Source organism: Poecilia formosa, unplaced genomic scaffold, assembly GCF_000485575.1.
Source record: "Poecilia formosa unplaced genomic scaffold, Poecilia_formosa-5.1.2 Scaffold149, whole genome shotgun sequence".
In the NCBI taxonomy this organism is placed as follows: Eukaryota; Metazoa; Chordata; class Actinopteri; order Cyprinodontiformes; family Poeciliidae; genus Poecilia; species Poecilia formosa.
In genome coordinates this window covers 499521-523152 of record NW_006800088.1, presented here as the reverse complement: position 1 = coordinate 523152, position 23632 = coordinate 499521, and the positions used below count along the sequence as shown (strand labels likewise).

At 39.4% G+C, this 23632-nt stretch overlaps 1 protein-coding gene across 3 annotated transcripts in view; it reads right to left on the bottom strand.

The window, feature by feature from the left end:
* Positions 1 to 21644, bottom strand: part of gal3st3 (galactose-3-O-sulfotransferase 3) — a 30519-nt gene extending 8875 nt beyond the window's left edge. The window contains exons 1-2 of one of the 3 annotated variants that reach the window (XM_007563588.2): positions 21360 to 21644; positions 14055 to 14118 (exon numbers count right to left, since the gene is read on the bottom strand). In XM_007563588.2, coding sequence (XP_007563650.2) covers positions 14055 to 14118; positions 21360 to 21365 — 70 coding nt within the window. In that variant the 5' untranslated portion in view covers positions 21366 to 21644. Of the gene's footprint in view, positions 1 to 3680; positions 6270 to 14054; positions 14119 to 21359 lie in introns of those variants that run through there. The other 2 variants (XM_016677195.1, XM_007563587.2) reach the window with 2 other exon arrangements.
* Positions 21645 to 23632: the final 1988 nt, after the last annotated feature.

Here is a 23632-nt window from a genome sequence, read left to right as displayed (position 1 = left end):
TCCTTAAGGATAGGTTTGTAATAGATAGGTTTATATCTATTACAATCTATCCTTCAGCAAAAAGGCGTGAAAATATGTTAAGTGTTTAGTGATTTATGACTAATTAAATGTGCTGATACTTTATTCTAACAGCACCGAGTGGAGCGGGCCACTCTAAGATGGCGGCTTACGTGATGGCAGTGACAATAGGCCAGAGCGGTCCATGAGGCGTCTATTCTTTATATGCCTGCGGTTTCTTTGCTAGCTCTTTGGACATGTTCTGCTCTGTTATTCAGCTCGTAGAGGGTTCTGGTTCTAATAGCTAGTGTCGTGAAAACAAAAAAAAAAAACAAAAAAACTTACAGAGTTGTTTGGGTTCTCCAGAGCGGAGCACCGTTACCGTCGTATAATGTACAGTGACACCGATGGTCTGCGGAAAAGAATTAGCACTTCGCTCAGTTCACTTTCAAAATACTTTGGCAGTTGTTTCTAAAAAATAAATAAATAATAATAATAAAAAAAGAATGAAATAAAATTAAATAAATACTTGGGTTGTTGGTAAAGAAACTAACAGACTGGTTCCGACAGGAAGGCAGCATCAGATAAATCCACATTTTTCTGTTTTCATCCATTTCTCCAACGTTGCTGTGACCTTTAGCATTTTTGGTCATGTAAACAAACGTGTTCTTTGACATCTTTCATTGTGGAGTTTAGAAGAAAAAAAAAATCTGATAAAGGTTGGGAACACATAATTAATACGTTGAATAAAATAAATGAAAATAGAGGGGGTGTAACTAAGCCCGCCATCTATTCTGTCACATTTCAATTGAACTGTATTGTCATTAAAANCCGCTCTGACTGCTAAGTGTTTATCAGAGAAAAGCCTGGGAGCAGAAATTGCGTCTCCTGTGGCTTATTTTTACAGCTACTCCACTTTTGCAGCGACCCAGAGGTCTAACAGATTGTGCTCGGGATGTGTGGGGTCAGTAGAGGAGCTTCCTGACCCCAGACCTGTACGAGTCCTGAGTGGCGGGGAGGTCGGCGCTGATGGTCCCCTCTGCAGACCCGATTGTTCGTTGCAGTCCGGTCAAACCACAAAGTGATGGGAAAACACATGAGACACAGAACGGTGGCTGAGCAGAAGATGATGTCGCAGTAAGTGGAGTCTCTGCTGGGCCTTTTCCCAAACAGCGTAAATGTGTGAGGATAGTTCCCAAGAACCAGAAGTGATACCCGATAGACAGTGTTGTTGAGGATGGTGAGCAATTCTCCTGAAGTCTGCCATCATCTTGAGCAGGTGAAGTTTAAATATTACAACGCTTACCTCATTACAGACAGACATACACTTTTTTTTTCACTTAAATTTAATGACAAGCAGTAGAAACGGGTCAAAACTAACATCAATGTTCAACTTCTATTTTATAGGCGATAAAATAGAAGAAGATACATTTCATATTGCGATAAATTGTTGTCTTGAGACCATTTCTACCCCGCTTGCAAGACAGAAACGGATGACGTAGCTATCAAGACGTGGACGGATGGACTTGATAGCCACATCTTTGCTGTCACTTAGTTATTCAATAGGAGAAAATAAAAATGCAAAGCCTCTTTTGGAAAAATTACAGACGAAATTAATTGCGAACCACTGGCCAGTGACTGCTGACCAGCTGATCGTGTTCGGCAGCAGCGTTACGCCGGGCGGAAAAGAGGCAGTGGCCATTGCTTGTCCTCGGAGGAACTGGTTCATAACCCTGTGTGTACGTGCGTCAACAGTGGTAGATTGTCTGTCGGAAAGTTAATAAGAAAAGGGATTCGAGGGCCTTTTGGCATGCAGACCTTTCCCCCTCCGTCGACCTCATCTTCTCCTCCCCTCACCTCACCGCTGTCCTCTTCCCGCTGCAGCACTCGGGGCCCTTTAATTAAAAACGCTCTGGAAGAGGACACCTGATCCCTTCGCTGGCAGGCAATTGATTTAAAGGATACAAACAAATAGGAGGGTGTTTCTTCATTGATCTGGTGATTAATCGAGGGATTTTCTAAAACCGATTAGTGTGGACATTTTAAAGGATGGAGCTGACGCCCCATGAAATGCAGAACTGTCCTCTCGTTTATCGAGTTTTGCTAAGTAAGAGTAAGCGACAAGGTGGGAGAAAATAATTTTACCTAAGCAATATAAATAAATCCACATTTTTCTGTTTTCATCCATTTCTCCAATGTTGCTGTGACCTTTAGCATTTTTGGTCATGTAAACAAACGTGTTCTTTCACATCTTTCATTGTAGAGTTTAGAAGAAAAAAAAATCTGATAAAGGTTGGGAACACATAATACGTTGAATAAAATAAATGAAAATAGAGGGGGTGTAACTAAGCCTGCCATCTATTCTGTCACATTTCAATTGAACTGTATTGTCATTAAAATTTAAGACTGGAGCATCTCCAATTTTAAGTCGACTTTAAAACCTTCCCTTGTCTCATTAATGAAGCTGTTTTAAATAAAGTTCTTTGAGTTGCAGATGGGAGGAGCAACACTGGAAACAAAGGGAGTCTCTCCTCTGTGCCTCTTTGATTCAAATAAACCCAAAACGGCTAAACGAATGTTACTAAGTCAGGAATCAATTACACTAATGTGTGTCATGTGAGGGTTTTTGCCTTCAGCACTTCAGCAGCTTTGTTGCTACTTGCTGAAATGACGTTATTGGATTGGAATTAATAGAACAGAATGTAGCAGCACAACTCTGATCTCACATATTTTCACAGGTTATCAGAAAAGTGTCAATGTAAAGGGGAACTAACAGAAACGTCATGCTGTAGTCTAGTCCTTCCTCTTGTCATCTGATGACCTCTGAGAGCTTTCACTGCAAAATCTTGCGTCGTTATTTCTGACAAATCAGCTGCCACAGCGCACACGTAAACCTCAGATTGCCTCCCAACAGTATAGATGCAATGATGAAGCTCCCATTTAAAATGTGTCCGTTCTCATTCCGACTGAAATAAAAATAAAGTAAAAAAGAAAAAAATAGAGAAGCAATCAAACTGCCTGTAGAAATAAAAAATGTCTACAACTTCAATGAAGTTTGTGCTTGCAAAACGAAAAAACAGAAAAGTAGGTAAAGGCTCAAAACTCTTCTGCAAGGCATTGCAACACGAGAAAGAGGGAACGTATATGCGTATATGTTAAAAGTCCTGTGGTGGCACACTAATGTCAGCGCCCTTCACTTCCACAACAGGCAACTTTCTAGCAGTCTAGAAACTTGCCTGTGGTCTCCTGCGGTGCTGAGCTTGTCGGAGCAAAGCACAGCAACAACTCGACAGCTGCCAGTTGAGTCGAGATGTTCTCGCAGCAGCTGCCGCAGTGCTGCTGAAACGCTCCTGCAGTTGCTTTCATTTTGTTTGTGTAAGTCAAGATCAACCTAAACATATAATGTCGAGTCGTTTTATAAAAAAAAAAAAAAAAAACTAAACACGCCATAATAAAGACGCAAAGACATTTTTGGGTCTGGTTGGGGCAGTTGGTGAGTACACCTGGACTCCTAATTACCGGTCATAAAATCTACGTGGGTCGCTTTATTTTTGTGTTAACTGAACCGACATACTCCGAACTGTTCATGTTAAGGTGATAAAAGTTTAGCCAGCATAACTAAACCTACTCTCCACTTTCTTTATATATATATATATTTTTTTTTATTAAAGATTTTTACTGACCTGTGCAATGTGATCCCTTTGGATCTTGTTATCTTGCTGCCGTAGTGTTGACAATTAGGTGACTAGAGCGAGTCACCTTTTCGTCCAAACAAGTTCTTCAGGTAGTTACCCCTATTATGCCAATGTTATGTAAGAGAAGAGAGGCAATCATTAGGCGTTTCCTACGCAACCTGTCGTAAAGATTGTTTCCCAGCGTTGTGAGATCTTCTAATCATGAAAAGTGGAGCTCAGTGTGGTTAAAATGAAGTTAAGATATTTTAAGGCCTTAATTTTAGACAAATGAATTTAAGACTTTTTAAGGATGCACAGACACCATCTTTTTTGGGAGAACTAGACCAAAAGTTTTTGCAAACTATTGTAAAAAGCTTTTATACAAATACCAGGCAAAAGTACGTACATTTCTCAATTTAAAGAAAAATCATCAGTCTTTCTCAATTATTGGCATTCATCCAATAGAAATCCTTTAGGTAATTCTAACCGACCTAAACCAGAAAAGTTTAACTTGATGGAGGAAAAAACCCCAACAAAAACGACTTTTCTATAACGTATGTAGAACTCTGGTTTTAACTTCAGATATATGTAGCGGTATATATGTCAGGCACATATGTGTTTCTGCATGAGTGGCAATGTGTTTCGGATCATTACTTGCCTGCAGGGTCGACTCCCCATCCGCTCTCACAGACCCAGCCTCTGTGTCACCCCTTACGACCCCCGAGGGAGTGTAACGAGAGAGGGTGAGAGCAGGGGGGATATGTGGAGCGCAGGACAAGAGACAGAGGTGGGAGAAAAGAGGCAGCAGGGGGAGGAAGAGAACAAGACTGCAAAATGAAAGAGGCCTAAGACTAAGCAGGCACGCAGCACTGACAGCGGTCCTTTTAAGGAGCGTCCTGATTGATAAAAATCTTTCTCACCACCAACAAGCGCCTTAAACTAAATCCCTGCAGAGAGACGGAAAACATCAGCAGCACAATGCTGCCTTTGGCAAAATCAGAAGCTCGCCTTCTGATTTCACCAATAATTAAGAGTGGTATCAACAGGAAACAAGAAGATAAGTAAGTTATAACTGTACATTTAAAGCTTTCAGGTTTTAATAGATTATGATTTCTAAGTAAGTTTTTTTTTAAGTAAGGAGTATGTCTGCTACGAAGGCTAGCTGCAGTCCCTGTAACAACTGTACAAATTATAATTCGAACAATTAAAAGCATTTCAACAAAATACAGCAAACTCTGTTTAACTTGTGCTGTTGCTGCTCTTTATCTACTGGGTGGCTGTGCTCACAGGTCAGCTCAGTGGGGTTTAATGTGCTTGTGTGTAATAAAACTCAGTTGGGAGCGCTTAGAAGGGTTCACACCTCTGTCTCTGCAGTAACAGAGAGAATACAGAGAATACAGAGAATACCGAGTGCTTTCAGAGCTTAGCTGTTTGTTTATAGAAGGCAGGTCTGCTGAACGCAACTGAAGTTGAAGCGAAACAGAGTCCAGCCGTCGTCGTCACAATATGCACAACCACGGCAGCTAAAATCATCATTTTTGCAACACTGTTTAAATACAAGTGGAGCAGATGTGACATTTCAGACAAACAATGAAGATTAAATAAAATCCTGCTGTCTAAATATGTAAAAAAATCTCTGTAAGTTTCATACTCTGACTGCTTTGCAAAGCCATCTGTTTGTCGCTGAAACCGTCCGGAGCGTTCCAAGAAGTATATTTAAATGGAGAGCTTCCATTTTGCCTGCACTGGAGCTGGGAAACAAAACGGAGCTGCCCGCATGCTGCAATTAGGCTCTGATGCTGTCACAATGGGAGAGAAAGGAGGCGGATAAAAAGCCTTCTTGTAGCCGTGGAAGGACATTTAAAAGCTTGCCTAAAAAGCCTGTCGGCTTTCATCAGCAGGTCGCAGACGCTGCCGAGGTGGACAGAGGCAGGGTGGCCCGTGGTAATTACTATGTAAATGAGCCGCCGTGTTTGGATCAGAGGCAGAGCGGCGCCGGAAAGCACTCCGACACAAAGCGATGGAGGACGCGGCTCAGGCGAAGAAGGAGACGCGTGTGTCGATACGCACGCTGCGATTGTTTGCTGGAAAACAGTTCGGTTCAGTGGATGCGGTTGACTCGGTCCATTTGAGGGCGGGTATATGCGAAGCCGTTACAAGTCCTGAAGGGGAGGAAAAAATGAAATCTGCCTCTCTGGAAAGCTTGTAGAGAGCAGGATGGAGTGAGCCGACTTTGGATTTGATAGACACAGAGGACCAGCACTAAATGAGGAAATGACTTCCCTTCACACCGGCTTTGCTTCACAATCATCTACAAGCCACAGTAGGGATAGGGACTTAGAATTTTCATGACATTTTGTAGTGATAAAAAATAATTATGATAAATTAGGTACCTGTACGGTGCTACAAACACAAATACTCTTCAAGAAAAGGATTCTTATTTAACATTTTCTTCTTCGGGATGCCAGTTACCTGAAGAAGTCAGATCTATGTCACTAAGCTGCACACAGTAACTGAATTTAATCATATTTTTGAAATGAATGATTTCCATTGGTGCTCTTATGAGACAATGGGTGGTGAAATAACATTTCCGATAATGCTTTCAGCTTTTGTTTAATTTTAACATCATTAATTGGAATTTTTTAAGACAACAACAAATCAAAATTCTTTTCACAATACAAAATTTTTCACGATAATCGATACATGTCCATCACCAGGCTACAGTTCTCTCTGTTTCTGGCGCCACACTTTTTCCTTCCACTAAACTTAACATTAATGTTCCTGCATATAAACTGCCAGCTTCTGTAGCAGCTCATAATGTAACATTAGATATTAAAAATTCACAGTTTTTAAATATTATGCAATATTCTCACTTTCTGAGAAACTGAATTTTGGGTTTTCATTGACTGTACGTCATAATTATCAAAGCTTACCGAAATAGCCATCTGAAATAGACATGATGGACTGAAGAAAAAAAAAACACTTCATCCCAGCACTGTCATGATCCGTGTTTCTGTGTATTTATTTTTAGGGTTTTCTGTGTTTAGTTCCTCCCTGTGAGTCTCTGCGTCTTCCCTGTTGATTGTTCCCAGGTGTGTCTCGTTCCCTTGATTACCCCTATGTGTATTTATGTCCACCTGTTGTCTTTGTCTCTTGTCGGGTCCTTGTCTATGATAGTTTGTCTGCCGGCACAGTAGAACTGTGAAGTCCTGTGTCGGCATTAGCTCGTTGTGTCAGTCTTTGTGAATTCAGTTGCTACCGGTGCTGAGCCTCTGTGTTTCCGCTCTGCCGTGCTGCCTGAGATCTGGACTGCCTGAGATCTTGAGCCATTTTCTTTATTAAATTCATCATTTTCTCCTACTACCTGGGTCTCTGCGTCTCTCCTCACCACCAACAACCACTCCTTATGACAAGCACAACTTTTTTTATCGAAAAACGTTGAGTCCTTTTGAAATTGCCGTGTTTCCATTAAGCAAATTTATTTTCGTAATTTCAATTTGTGCCATGCTGTGGTCAATGGAAACGCTGCTTGTTTTTTTCCCCAGAATAACCACACTTATTATAAATAACCCCAGTTCATCCAGTTCCCAGTGTCAAAGGCAAACTGTTGCAGAGCTGGTTTTGAATAGGTCCTTGCCAAGCCACAGTGAGTTTCCAGATAACGGATTGTTTCTGATCACCGTCTGCCTGTGGCCAGGAGGGGAACGCCCGCAGGTATCAGATCAGAGTGACCTGATAATGACAGAGAGATTTTACTCCCAAAACAACATCGCGCGCGCGGTCCTTCTCCACGGGGGTGCGTTGAATTCGCGCTCCCTCTTTCATCCCGTCTAACAGAGCAGCGATGCAGAAGGCGTCCCGCGGAGGAGAGACAGAAAATCACCTCACAGTTTAGATGAGGCGGCGCTGCGAGGTGCAAGACTGTTATCTGATTTAACACGGCTCCGTGCTTGTCGGGCCAGCACTGCGTCTGCAAAATTGGTTTCTGACACGAAGAATGTGTGTGAGGCCAGATGAGGTTATGCACATGTTGTGACTGCTTTCATAAACCCACTGTGTCCCTGTGTGCCTCTATGAAAGTCTATTCCCTTGGATATGTGAGCTCCATCTGTGCTTACTTGCAGTAAGGATGCGTTTGTGTCCTTTAAAATTTGCGAATGCCGTAGCGTTTTTTGTTTGTTTTTGCTTTGAACGACAGGGTTTTGACATGTTTTTGCTCCTCTTAAAGGGCATCTGGAAAGATTCTAACTTGGTTTTAGAGTCAGGTAGGAAACACCCGAGTTAAAGAATGTGGTGCACCCTGTGGTCATTTGAGGCTCAAACCTTCCACAAATTGAAAACTGGAGCACCAGTCTCGGTCCAGAGTGAAGAAAGACACGTCGACATGGAGCGCGAGGGGTCAGACAAAGAAATGCTACTGTTCCAAAAAATCATGTCCTTCAAGTAAAAAGACATCTGGAAACATTTTGTGATCACATGAAGCATAGATGTAGCTAGCTGAACACAGTGACAAGAATATAAATATGAAAATTTCAACCCAAGAACACTGTGCAAACTGTCACATCATGTTGGGAACTCGTTTCGCTACAAGCGGTTCTGCTGCATCAGCGTCTGGACGGTTGCAGGGTGTTTCCAAACCTGATAGTCTGGTAGACTTGGTTCAGAATTGCGACACTTGTTATATTTTCAAAGTAACAAGTGTCGCTTTCACACTGCACTGTCAAACGAGCCAAGCCCTTTGGAAAAACCTGGTCACTCCCCTCGCCTGTGGTGGTGCTGCACCAACAACCACTAAAGGGAACAGCACCTCTGAAGAAGCACTGAGAGCAACTTTCTTCTTCATGAAATGTAAACAAAACTGGAGTAGCATTAGGTTTTATTTGGTAAAAAAAAAAGAAAAAGAAAAGAAAAGAAACACAAACCATTTTCCCTGCTAACACTAGACTTGCAAATATGTTTTGGTTGTATTTACCCAGAACGCCCTGCACTATAGTCCACTTCCTGTTTTAGGAGCGTTCTGTGGTTCGCTTGGCATTCGAACTGCGCCAGATTTCGCTTCAACCAAACCGAGATCTAGGTTTGAGTGACCAGAGTTAAATTTCTTTGGTCCACATCAGAGTTCACAACTCCCCCAAAAGAACCGGACTTTCTAGGCAAAACTAGAGTTTGATTAAAGAGGCTTTAACGGGGCTGGTGGAGCCTAAATGTGGTCACAACTTTAAGTTTAATACAGGAAAGTAATACTAAATGCACATCACAATTTGTTTCTAACAGGTAATGGAACCTGCTAGGGAAGCCCTAAAACGGGCTTGACATTTGATCAGTTTTTATCTGAGAAAACTCTGTATGCATCATAAAAAAGCTTGCCTTTTTGCTCTACAGAGGAACTGTGTGTTTCTGCATGTGAACAGTGCTCTTTGCACTGTGCTGGCGGGATGCAGACAGCTTCTCTTTAATAGCCACAGACCCTCTGACCAGAAAGCGGATTAATTAAGAGGCCAGACAAGAATCCCCTCGGGGCGGACGCCGCCTGCACCTCCCCTAATACTGGTGCACACCACAAGGCCACGCAGACACTAAATTAATTAATAAGTAAATAAAGCAGAGGGAAGCTGTGTGCAACATTCACTCACACGCAGAGATGCAGGTGAATTAAAAAGAAAAGCTGGTCTCAGTGGTGGGTTTTGTACCAATCAAAGGTGCTTCAAAAGAGCCTTTATGCACATAAACTGGGAACTCAACACTCTCCTTGTGTTTGTTGCATTCAACAAATAACTTCTTTGTCAATATTAATGCCAATTCATTAATAACGCCCACATGAAGCCGCTCTGGCTGCATCAAAAGGCTGCGCAACGAGGTGAAACAAAGAACAAAAGCCACGTATCATGAAGAATACAAAACAAGAGAAGACATGAAATGAAATGTAAATTAAAGTATGATGAAAACAGACTGAAGGATTTAACATTTTTAAAAACAGATTAAACAAATTAAACACAGGCAGATTACAAGACCGCAGGGCAGAAATGGGTTCGTAGAAGGCTTCTGATCTTCTCAAATGTAAAAGACGTGACGAAGGTGTTTAAAACTGGACTAACTTAAAAGTTGTGTTAAATTATTTAAACTTTTAAAATTATTTTTCAAGGAGTGCTTATTCTCATGCACCTTTATTAAAAAGCTCTAACTAATTTACGACAAACATTACCTGTAATTAGACGTTTGTATACACATTTTATATACATATAGTTTTCCCCCCCTGGCTTCCCCCAGTGTATTATAAGCCTGGCGGGCCACCAGGCTTTACTTGTTGTTGTTTTTGGGGTTTTTTATGTCTGCATTTTTTAAGACTTTATAGTTTGTCTACAGATATTAATTTTCCAATAACACATCATTATCAAGTGATATTTTCAAATTTCCTGTCAACTTTAAACATTTTTTAACTCAAAGACATGACGGGCTGCTGGGTGAATGACTGATATCTTCACTCCAGTGTTGATCAGTCTTTCCACATCAATTTATTTATTTCAATATTCTATTCTTACTTGATGACGATGATCTATTATTATTACTTTTCCATTAGTATTATTATTATTTCGAATAAATGTACGTTTTATTATTGTCTGTCATCGGTTTGTTTTATATTGTGTGTAAAACTTGTACTTTAATTCATTCTCTTTTTTCCTTCCACCGTATATCAGATGAAAGGCGCTCAGGCAAAACTGTTAAATTTAATACAATTTTATTTTATTTTTTTTACTGGAGTTAAAGTCCAGGAAAAGAAGTGAAAGTGTTCTCTGACAGTCATCTGTCAGCACACTTCAGCCTGTGACGGTTCTCTGTGTCAATCGCAGTCCATCTACTTCCTCTTCCCTCTTGTAAGCTGTGAATAGCAGGTAACTCGATCCGGTAAAAAGGAAACACTGTTTAGAACATTTAACAAAAAAAAAAACCCTTCAACTCCTCTAACAATTTTCTTATAAAGGCAGGCAAGAGTGAGTAATGTCTTCATGCCGCGCTGCACCTCATTAGAAATCATCTCTTTAATGTGCTTAATTATCCTATGTGGTCTTTGGCCGAAGTGGGCCCTGAAAAGGGATCTTCAGTATCTGATTTCTGGCTCATTCTATCCAACTGATTCTATAGATAACGTATCAAATAGCTTGTTGTTGCAAACAACACGAGAGTCGATATGCGACAAAGTGTGCTCTGACTGACCAGTGTCATTTATTCTCCTGGAAGATGGTGCGGCGCTTCGTGGGGCTTTTTGAGCAGACGGGCCTTGTGTTTCCAGCCCTCGGAGGAGGTTAGAGTTTCCTCGGGGGTCGTGAGAAAAAGGGCCCACTCGGAGAAGAAAGATTTTCGGCGTGAGCGCCACTCCAGAGTTTACCGGCCACAACTCAACATCAAGATCGGAGAAAGTCACACCTGAAACCCGAACCTGGCTCGGTTACGCTACGGTGAGAGGCACGACAGGGGCAACTGAGAAAACATCAAAACACTTGCAATTGATTGAATAAATGAACTTGAACGTGACGCTGGACATGTTGCTCTTACCACCATCTACTCTTATTCAACCCCGAAGAATAATTAGCTTCCTGGAGCTCAGATCAGAGAACAGACTTTAAAAAAACTTTTGTTAGCTTATAAGTGAGTGGCTTAGCACCAAAATGCCACAAATCTGGAATGAACTTACAGAAAACTGCAAAACAGAGTTCCTTTAAATCAAAGCTAAAAGCTCAAGAGTTCCCTTTGATTCATAATGACTGGAACATTGATAATATATTTGATATGTGTCTTTGTTATATGATGGCATCTTACAAAATGTAATGTGTCTTACTTGCTTCATAATTGAATTATCTTTTTAAAATGTAAAATGCCTTGTTGCTGAAATGTTTTATACAAATAAACTTGACTAACTTGATAATGGTGCCAACAGAACATGTGAAGAACATTTTTCACCTCCTTCCTGGCTGTATGAAAAAGTGTGTCATGTTATCTCAAATCATTCGTGTTTCATTTGAAGGTGCATCCACTCCTGTGTTGAACCCTGAGTGGAAAATCTTTTAATAATGAGATGGAGACATTTCAGTCTGTGAAAAAATGTGAATATCCATGAAAGAAAGGCTTTTTTTTTTTCTTTTTTTTTTACACCGCTAGACTGTGTCAAATCATTATCTAGTTGAAGAAAACCAGAAGGAATTTTAAGTGGCTTTGAAAATATTCATACTTCTAGAACTTTCCCACATTATTTCAAGAAGGACCACAAAACTGTGCATAGTTGGAAATTACGCTCATGAGTAAGGCTGGACGGTGTGGCTGAAAACCGTATCACGATGTAAAGGCTTCGATACTGATAATTATTGATTAGTTTTTTTGTTTCAAATATCTGAAATGCTGCCAAAGTGGTAGTGTGATCTTTCCTGTTTTATAGTTTTCATTCTATGTCAGTGTTTTGTTTTATAAGCCTGTTACTCAACAGGTTATTGCTAGGTAACCAAAGAGAGGGTGAGTTTATCGATGCCATCAATCTTGCTTAGCTGGCCATCAGAGGTTGAGACGTTAAAGTCTTTCCTCTGCCTACATCTCCCAGAATGCTAATCTGATTCAGTGACCCCATCAGAGTCAATACCGATATAAAAATTCTTGATTTGGTGTTTGACAGGAATAGAAATACCAATACAGCAAGAAAATATTAGTAATTGCCTCTTAAATATGTCATAATTTTTATGTTCATTGACTAAAAACACTTTTTTTTGCTTCTGTACCATCTGAGGAGCTGATAGTGACTGGATTAAAGAAAACTGTCACAACAGAGAGTTCTGGTGAGCCAGAGTTTGTTTACCGGCCCCAGCCGCACAAACTGAGCTGCTGTTGCCATTAATAATGAATAATGCATTTTCGGCAAGGCCATCCAGATACAGGACTTTTGCTCACATAATCTTCCTTTCCCCAGCCGGTTTTTAATCCACCGTCTGCTGGAATCTGGCTATCGGACATCTACAAGTAGATGAAAACGTTCGCACCGAGGGCGGCCTCCTGGAGCCGGGCCCAAACCCCGACAAAACCCTCGTCCATCTGTCTGCGTCTGGCGGTGGGAGCTGCGGTCAAAAGCACACTTAATAGTCCGACACAAATGAAAGCTCTTTTTATTTTGCACATGGGATAAAGAGCTCCTCACAATTCATTTTTCAATAACGCCTTGAAGCCTCTCCTGGTGCAGAAACAAGCTCGTCTACAAATCACTGACACAAAGGTGACTCTTCCATCTGCTGACGAATTTAATCTGACCCAATCATATTTATCTTTAAGTTCTGAAAACAGTTCAGAGCTAAAAGAACCTTTTAATATCACTTTTGAGATAAAAAAGACATGCAGCTGTTTTTGTTTTGGTAAGTATGAAAGGGTTTCCAAATTAAAATCAAATTCAAATTCACAAAATTGGTTTGTAAACGACAGATGGTAAGTACGTGTTTTTTCACCAGTGTTGCACATGAATATGGGATAGTTGCAGTTGAAATCAGATATTTAACCACATTGTGGAAAGAGTTACCTTCTTCTTAACGGTTCAACGTTAAATCTGACTAAACTTTTACCCCAGCATTTTAGGTCACATTGGGGTAACTTTTTTTTTTTTCACTATGTCCTTCAAATTCACAAGTTAGCATACATTAATATTACAATTAGGTGTGTGAGAATAACAACATCTCCTGGCATTGTTCCAGAAATGATTGCGGTAAACAATAATGTCGTTATTTTGAGACAATTTTCAAGTAATGTATAAAGTATATCGATAATGGCATAATAATATAAGTTTGCCCTCTCACAGACGCATTTTGTGAAGAACACTCAACACTGGAACTGGAAGGTATTTTAAATATCATCAAAAACAATGAACAAAACTGGGGCAGGGGGGAAACCCAACTTAGAACAAAAACCAAAAATAAAATGGATTATCTTATCAAAACAAAATTGCCCTTCAAAAAATGTTACTCATCACAATAATAATGAGCAAGTTCATTTTAATTTATCGTTAAAATTAACTGATTAATTAATCAGTTGACTGACTGCGACAGGCTTAAATACAATGCATTTACGCAATTTATAAAAGCCCAGATTACAATCTCATGGCTTCACAAGCTTCTAACAGAATAATTTGAAACAACCGAGTTAAATGGATGGAGGCACACCGAACGTCTCAAACACAACAGTTCCTTGTGTGACAGCATGAAGAAATAAATTTAAAAAAAGGAATCATGCATGATTCCAGAAAGAGAACAATGAACTCCACTGTTGATCCTTGGGTATCATTTTCACATATGTAAAGGTGCCATGTTCATCTACTCAAACTGTTAAATGTACAATGACGGAAACATCCAGATATCATACCGTTCAGGAAGGAGATGTGTTCCGTGTCCCAGAGGAAAACATATTTTGGTGTGCGCCTCAATCCCTGGAACAAAAAGCAAAAGACTCTGTTAAGATGTTGGCCGAAGCTGGCGAGAGAGAGCGTCGTTATCCGCTCGACTGAAAAGCCGCTCAACGATGAAGAAGCCAAAATAAAAAAAATTTTTTAAAAAACGATTAGAGTCTGGAAATACATTCAAGGAAAAAGACTTTGATTTTAGTCCGATGAAATTGAAGTTTAAGTGTTTGGCTGCAATAACGATACAAAAATTTGAAAGTTTGAAACAGCATCCAGCTAAAATAAATGGCATGATCTGTAACCTTTCCCCAAGACATGAGCAAGGCAGATAAAGCTTAGGCACAAACACGTTTTCCAAATGGACAATCATCATAAGCATACCACTAAATTAGTTACAAAGGGGCTAAAGGACAACAAAAACAATGTTCTGGACTCTGATCTCAATCCCCTGGAAAATCTATGAGAAGATTTGAAGAAGTTGTGTGAAAGCAAGGTGGCCTACAAACCTACAAACCGGACTCGGTTACACCAGTTCTGTCAGGAGGAATGGGCCTCAGTCCAAAACACTTAACCCAAGCCAGACAGTCCACAGGCAATACTACCAAAAATATTCTCTTTGCTTTAACATCAGAGGGTAAAAAAAAGGTTACTTGTCTATTTACAGATTTCAACAGCAACCTCACACATCTTGTCAACCTTCCTCGTTTATTGGGGAACAATGAGTTTAATTTCCCAAAAGTAATTGTTCTAATCAGTCTATTTAATCACGGAGGCTTTTTATTACCATCAGGAGCTACCCACACTAAGAAAGATGGAGCCGACAGGCCGCTCCAGTCACAACCGATGGCTTATGATGAGATGTGTGCACACAGGCAGCTTCCTCTCAATCCATGGAGTTTAAAAAAAAAGACATCACTCACCATCTGTGCTCCAGTAAGATTGTCTCTTTATTTTCTGTGTGCGGGCTTTCATGTGAGGCTGAGCTTTGTTTTGAAAGCACATTTGACCTCCAAAAAAAAAAAAAAAAGAGAGAGAGAGAGAAAAAGATGCTGCCCTTCTTTCCCCCACAAATCCTTATCTGGAGGATTTCTTTTTTTTTTTTGTTGCTCATCACTTCTCATCAGTGCAAGTCCAAGTTTCATCTTACTTGCCTTGGCAGGTTAAATAACAAATCAAAATGGATTAAGGAAGTCATTTTGGAAAAAGGAAAAAAAAAATGCAGGTTATCTGAGGGTTTTTTTTAACTGTGGTTTGTAGGATTTGTAGCTTCACATGCAGTCAGTTCTGTGGTTAAAACGAGCACTTTTTTTATTTCTCTTTAATTAAACTAATTTAGAGGTCACAGGATTTTCACTGATCTTTTTAAAAAAAAAATTAATGCTCACATTTGCCTCATCTGACCTTAAACCGCCCCAAAAAATACAACTTGAATGCCGCATCTTTAAACAGCTCCACTGGGACTTTGATAAATGGATGGAGCTTGATTATATGCTATCTTATCTGACCGGTTTTGTCCTCGGCGAGGCGGTAAGCACTGCAGTCTGACTCTGGGCCCTTAAAACTCAGATCTTCAGGGTCACCGTGCTCCACGCAGCGCACAGGACTGTAGGTCTTTGTCTACTGCTGTATAAATAAACAGTTTTCTCGGAAAGCTGGCCTTTAAAGGGCACCTACAGTCTGATAACGTCTCACACCAGCAGCGTGGAGTGATTTCAATTCATTTTCTTTTTGTGAAGCTTGGTGTGCTTTTGCGTCTGGACATTTATTTTTTTTTGTAGCCTCGTGTTCAAGTGTCTGCTGCGAGTCTGCTGAGCTTATTATGTGAACTAGTTGAAACGCTCCAAGGAATGTTTGTGATGACGTGTTGAAGGCGGAGTGTCGGAAGGAGCTTCTTAAAGGCACGGAGGCCCGATTTCAAGGTGTCAAATTGAGAAGTTGAAATTCATTTAATTCATGTTTGACATTTTGATGATAACTGAAAACTATAAAAATACAAAATCTTACAAAGTATTTTCTCTGGTTTCCAGAGCAAATGTCTTAGTACACTTGAACTAAAATAAAGCTAGAAAGAGGAGTTTGTCTTCAGTAAATAATTCCTTAATATTGTTTTTTTTTTTTTAAAGTACTTATTGTACTGGCAGATTATTTCACTATTTAATTTTTCCCACATTACAAGTGAAGCAATATTAAGGATTTATTTAAGCTCTCAAATTTTGTCTTCTTTCAAGTGTACTAAGATATTTGCACTAGAAACTAGACCAAAAATATGAAGCAAGACGTGACATAGTTCCTTAATTGTGCCATAAAATGGAAAAAACATAAAACTGTCCCTCAAACTAGTTACTATCTAAAGCTTATTCTGTATTTTATCTCAAGCTTGAGTCTAAATGACATTTAAATATGGCAGTAAATGCTGGCAATAATTCTTTCTCTTCTGTTTCAAATATAAGCTTTTCGCACTTATTTGTTTAAAATTTCTGCAATATTATCAAAAAAGAGGAAAAACAATGGTATTTTTTACTCAAGGCTGACTGCTCTATCTCCTTGTTTCCGAATTCATTTCCGTTTCAACTGTCTAAACAGAGGATTCATCACTCTGTCTACATTTTCAAGGACTTGTAAATAACATGCAGACAGTAGAGCAAGTTTCCTTCAGCTTTTTTATTTACTTTTAATTTTTATTTTTTTGCTAACCTGAAGTCGCAGAGATGCAGACAGACAAAGAGATAAACCAGAGTGTCCGGAAAAGCAGTGGACTAGTGGGGAAAAAAAAAGACACAGAATGATCAACCTAAATAGATCAATCTGGTCAGCTAAGGTGGTGAAATCCTCATTGCAAAAGACGAGAAAACGAGTATAGCGTTTTATTTATCGCAGATTGTTCTACGACACCACTACTTATCTATGTTACACACAATGCCTAATGTTCCTCGGAGCAAATCCGTCTGTATCTGTTTAATCCTTACACAGTCACAGGTGCTTCCCTACAGTGTTCAATAGGCCATCACATGGCACCACAGAGGCAAACAACAATAAATGCACTCAGACTCAAAACCTGCATGGTTTCCGACAGTAGAAACTAAAGAAACGGCACATGCATGTGGCAAACATGCATCTTCTTTCTGCTAAGCAAAAGTCCAAACAATTGCACCAACATGCAAACAAGAACTACACAACATAAAATGGATATAAGAGACATTTACATGTAAATGTCGAGTGAGGAGAACATGGCGATCTCACCATGGCATGAACTCTTTTGAACATTTCACTGCCCCAGTTTGGTTCATCTAAAATTGAAGATGTCACTCCAGCCAATAAAGGCATCACTGACAAGCAGGCCTCGATCAGTTCAGATGTGTGGATTTTGTCCATTTAAAGTCGAATAAAAACAAATGATCTGTTTTATCACCAGCAACACTCACTGGAGCATCCAGGATGTAAAGTTTTACAATGAAAACAAAAACAATACCTGTACAACGTGATGTCTGAGCACTGTGACAGTACTTCTCAAAGCTGAAATTTGTTTCGTTTGTTATTTTCTCCTCAGCCAAACAATTTCATTTATTACATTTTTATCTTTGAAAGCTGCTGAGTTTTTCACTGAGGCTATAAAGAATTGAAATTTCTTTGAACTCCTGGGCATACATGATGTCTATATTATTGTTTTGTTTTTTTTTTTTTTCCTTGAAAGCTGCTTAAATTTACACTGAGGATATAAACAGTTGTTTTTGTTTTTCTTATGTTTTCTGCTTTGCCTGCTACTTAAAAAAAGCATTTGCCAAAGAGAGCTACACTTTTTTTAATATATTGATTTATTTTCCCCTCTAAAATGCCCTCTTTACCTTTTCACCTCTCCTGTTTTCTCTTTTATCCGCTCATTTACAATTTTCTTTCTGTTTTTTCCTTCTGACTCTGCAGGATGCAAAAGTGACAAAGAGCGAAGGGAGCCTGGTGGGTGAAGAGTCAGCTTCTCTCCTTTTGGTCAACACCAAGATACAAGCTTTAAGTTGTCCTTATTTGTTTTATTTATTTGATGCAATATTTGCCACAGAAATGTGTAGCAGAAAACAAATTATTCTGGAAAAAGACTGAACATTAACAGAGGAGGGAGAAAGAAGGGATGGAGGCAGGAGAGAAGAAGGAGGCACCAAAATGATTAAATAGTTGTAGGAAAGAATCAACAAAAAGCAAAGCAAACAGCTTAGTGGTGCCCATCTCAGCAAACACAGAGATGATCTGAGCAATTTAACTACTTACGACAGTTATTTGAACGAAGCTGTTACTATGGAGAGAGATGCAGCTGAGAAGACCGAGAACTGACAGAGAAAAGAGAGCCATAGATGCAGCTACAATGACCATCAGGGAAGAAGATATATTCGCCTAAATGTGATAAGATATATAGTTAATCTGACAAGTGCTACTATGTATTCCTGGATAGTTTTCCATGCTTTTCCTTTAAACTCGGAGTTATCGGAAGAGATGAAGCAGAGAAAACCAAACAGGTAGAGGGACAAGAGAGAGCAGCTAGAATAGCAACTAGGAAGGAGAGTGTGTGAATCCTCCTCATGTGAAGCATGTATTTCAAAAAGTGAATTTCAGCCTCTCAGCGCCGCATAAAGCATTCTTTGTCGTAGTGCTGCTGGTTACCATAAAGATATGACAAACTGAAAATTCACACCAGATAACAGGAAGCTAAAACTAATCCACCTGCAGAGTTTTGACCAGGTTAGTTTTGACCAGGTTAGTTCTGACCGGGTTATTTTCGGAACGCAACCCCCGCGAAAAACGAGGTATCACTGTACTCTATAACAGAGCACCCTGGTTAACATGGCCTGCATCACTACAAAATGAACATTTGTTAAATGTGACTATAAAATAATATGCGGCTGATAGATTCTGAAAATAAGTGTCATTCATTTAGATCTAATATTCTGCTATAAAGGAATCGATTTCAGAGTATGATGAATAAAAGAATCCCCTCTTTCTTGCTGAGAACAGAGCTTATTGATTGTTGAGCTTGTGATGCGGAGCCGAACACGCAGGGAGCATTTCACCGGTCCAGAGAAGAAGTGAAATGAGAAGCAGCAGAAAAAAAAGGCAAATATCACACCAAGAGTAAAGAAGCCAAAGATGAAAAACAGAGATACCTCAGAAAACAGGTATTGATCCAAATTCACAGTGGAGGCCTGCACACAGCCGGACCAAGCTTCCTGATGTGACCTTCTATGGAGGCTGGAGGGATTGCTGGAAGTCAGCAGGAAGTTTCAAGAAAAGCACACAGGTTGGGTGGAGTGTGTCACTTATTTAGGGCTTTTATTATGTCTCAGATCTTAGAGGGTTTTTTTTTTAAAACCTGCGTGAGCTCAGACTAAAGCAGAATTTTGCTGGGAACATTAAGAAAGTGATTCATCTTTTACTTTGTGCTTCTTTTGAACTTGTGGCATTACTGTCTTAGTCAACAGGCACTAGGCTTCAATTTTCTGTTTTTATCCAACCAACAATAACAAAAAATATCTTCATCAAAGAGAAATAAATAGACTTCCTATCTGACTCTTAGACCTTGGGTTTACTTTAGGGTGAAATATAAAATTACTCAACTGAGAAATCATAAAGTCTATTTATTTATTCACATTTAGTTTCTGGATGTTGTTCTAAATAATTGTCTTTAATTGATTGGTTTAACGGTTGGTACAATTTATAACTGATTTGTGTACTTACATAAATCATGGAACTTGCTGATGTAAGACATTTCAAGCAAACTAATCAAATTTGTTATTCGTTTAGAACATAAAGATGCAACTACCGGCATGTTATTTCTTTTTGGGTTTTTTTTAGAAAACATATCTAGACTGACTAAAACACAGCTGGATGATAAGCTTTGGTTTTCCTCATGAAGATTTTACAAATTAAAAAGATTTTAAGAAGCGCGCTTGAGAAAAAACCTGCTAAATTGGCTTTGTGTTTGTTTGGGCTGATGACGTCACAAAAGGCAGAAAAAGAGGAGCTCTGACATTATGTGTTTGAGCTGGATTTTCTAAACTTTAACTGGTATAAATCTGTTTATAAACCTGTAAACTTTTCGTTTTTTATCTCTCATGATCTTTGACACTGAAATGCGTATTCAAAAACCATTTCCATATGCTTTCCTGCTGACAAATTTTTCTTCAATGCAAGCAGTATTCTCAGATACAGCTATATGTTTTGCTGCACCCACACATAAGGACTACTGAAGGACGGAGTTGATTAAAAACAGCCACCATAAACATAAAGAAACAACAAAAATACAACAGGACAAATTAAGTTAATAAATAAACCTGTTATCAGCTTCCTTTTGCCTCATGTGATATCACCAGATAAATGTGCTTGTGTGGAAGCTTGTTTGTGGGAATTAAGAATTTATCGCAATTAGATAATTTACAACAAAACAGCAAAAGAAATTTTTAAAAAAGGTCAATAAAGTGTTATTCTATAGTAGCTATAGGCTACTTGATTTTTACGTAAACATTGGTACAGGCTTTAATTTACTAAGAAGTATAACATCCAGGAGTGTAGATGGAAAAAGTCCAGTAAAGCTACATCTACACATGAACCCATCAACTAATGGAAAGTTTTCACATATGCGAGGTGGAAAATATTGAACGGTGAGAGCAGGGGCAGCACGACAATAAACAATTTCTTGTTAATTGTCCTCCGGGTGTAAAGCTGGTTTCCACTTCTAATTTCCCCCTTTTTGCAAGGGGTTCCAGTTGATTTAATTTTCAAACATAGGTGTTTAAACATTGAGGCGCAGAATGAACAAGCTATATCAATCATCATGCCACAAGCTCCGGGCATCGAAGGAGACGATCACCATCCACCGACTAACAGCGCTCCGTGTACAACACGGAGAGTTACAGGACAAAATAAACATTCAATTTCCCTTCCGGAGGTCTCACTCCACCAAATCTGGGACACGCCAAATTGGGATTATTCTTTAGGGTAAAAATCACTCCGCTGCCAATCTCAGGCAAATGACACACATGTCCTCTGGAGGGGAGGAGAGGAGAGTGTCAGATCGGATCCACGAATCCTCTCTTATTCAAAATGCCCTCAAACGAGTTAAGTGTCCCGTTTAAAAACAAAACTAAAAAATCAAGCCACACCACTAAATGATCCCCGTCACGTGTCCCACCGGACCCTTCATCTACATCACATTAAGACGCGTTACCACAGCAGCCATGGAGGGCAGAGATGCTGTCATTACACAATGGGAGCGAACCGTTACCCACCTTCATCCCGCGGCGGCGTTCACATATAACGGCCGTGTGGCGGTGATTCCTCCCGCCGGTGCTGGACGTCCCTCCCCGCTCCTCCGCTCCGCTCTGTCTCCGGCTGGCTTTACACGGCAGGGAAGCCTCCGGCGCTCCCCCTCGCGCTCTGCCTCATGTGTGTCCGGGCTCGGGGAGCTGTCTGGTTATTGTTCGGGTGTCTCGGCTCTGACTCCTCGCAGCGGTTGCCTCCCTCTAACTGGGGTGTGTGTGGATGTCCCTCCGTCGTAAAGTAGCCAATGCGCGCGCGCTGGTGCTTATGACGCACGGTCGCGTTCAGTTGGCACGCGCGCTTACACGTTCATAATAATACAGAGGCAGAAAAAGCGCATTAATACGTGAGGGAAAGAGAGGGAATATTAATCTAGTCGGAGGGGGAAAGTGATAAAACCGAGCAGAAGTAGAAAGAAAGAGCTCAAATCTCTACTCAGGTTATAATTAAAGGACATTGTTTCTTGAGAATAGGGACAAAATGGGTTTTAATTTTCCCATGTTTTTATTTTTATTATTTCTCAACCTTATGTATGCAAATATGACAAATAATGTTTTGGAAATGTAAAGATGCTAAGGTGCAGGCTCCCAGTTGCAACATTTTTTTAAAAATTACATTTTTAATCGACCTGACCCAGAACTTTGTCATCACCATCTGACAGAAATAAATATAAAATGATTTTTAAAATACCCCATTAGTGATATTTTTACTCATTTTACAGACAAATGCTTCTCAAGAAATTTGTTTGTTTTAAGAAATTTATTTGTTTTAAATATTATTTAAAACAAAAACAACAAAAAGTCCATCTGACGGAGTTGACAATGCATGACGGAGTTGACAGAACTGAAGGTGGTGACAAACTAGTGAGTAAAATGAAAAACTTGATACATGTGAAGTAATGCAATTTATGTAAAATACATTAAAATGATTAAATTGCACATTTAAGTGAGATTTGACAACAATTTCACTGAAAGAGTCACAAAAACTCTGATGGAGTTGACATCTGACGGAGTTGACAAAAACCCAAACTACCTCAATTTATATGATGTTATTCTGAAGGAGGCCATATTGTAGCTCGTCAGGTCCATGAAATCTTTACAGTATACTAAAATTAAGCTTTTATTTCACAAAATTTCATCAAAGTTTTGAAAATTGTCAGTTATGACTTGTCACATCATGGCTGTGACAAGCAACTTAGAAATAAAACAGAAGAAAAACTAAAGAATAACATAAGCTAACCAGAGCTAACTAGCCCTCTTAGCAAAGGAAGAGAAAAGAAGTGGTCATGGGGTCCTCAGAAGTTCTGGTGCCCCCCAATAATGCCTGATTTTTTTTACATTCTTTTTATGTCTGACGGTGTTGACAAAAACTAGGCACAAATTTCAATGGAGTTGGAAAATATCTGAAAAATATTTTTAATTCAATTTATCGATACTTTTATAATTATTTATATCAATCAATCAAATTTTATTTCTATAGCACATTTCAGCAGCAAGGCATTTCAAAGTGTTTTACATAATTAAAATGCAAACAGCATGTGACAGAATAAACAGTGAGAAAGAGATTTTGAAAAAGATTAAAACAGATAAAAACATTAAAACCCGCACCCCTTTTAGGAGTTCAGTTAAACGTCGTTTAACTGGGACTCAAACCCTCTTGGACTTTAGTCAAAACCACCGTTTGACAAGGACTCCAACCTCTAGGTTTTTAGTTGAAACGCCGTCAACTGGGACTCTAAACCCCGTAGAAATTTAGTTAAACATCGTTTAACTGGGATGTTTTCTGGGGGGCTTTACATCATTAAAACGTAGACAGTGAGAAAGAGAAATAAAAAGAAATTAATAAATAGATAAAAAGAAAAGATAAAAACATTAAAAACATCAAAAACATTGAAGACTTCAAAACCCACACTCTAATCCTAATTTAGCCATAAGCAACTCTAAACAGGTGGGTTTTAAGTTGAGATATAAAGGCACCCAGTGGTTCAGCTGTTTTACAGTTTTCTGGAAGTTTGTTCCAAATTTGTGGTGCATAGAAACTGAATGCTGCTTCTCCTCGCTTGGTTCTGGTTCTGGGGATGCAGAGCAGTCCAGAACCAGAAGATCTGAGGGGTCTAGATGGTTGGTACAGCAGTAATAAATCTTTAATATATTGTGGTGCTAAACTGTTCAATGATTTATAAACTAACAACAGTATTTTAAAGTCTATTCTCTGAGCTACAGGGAGCCAGTGTAGGGACTTT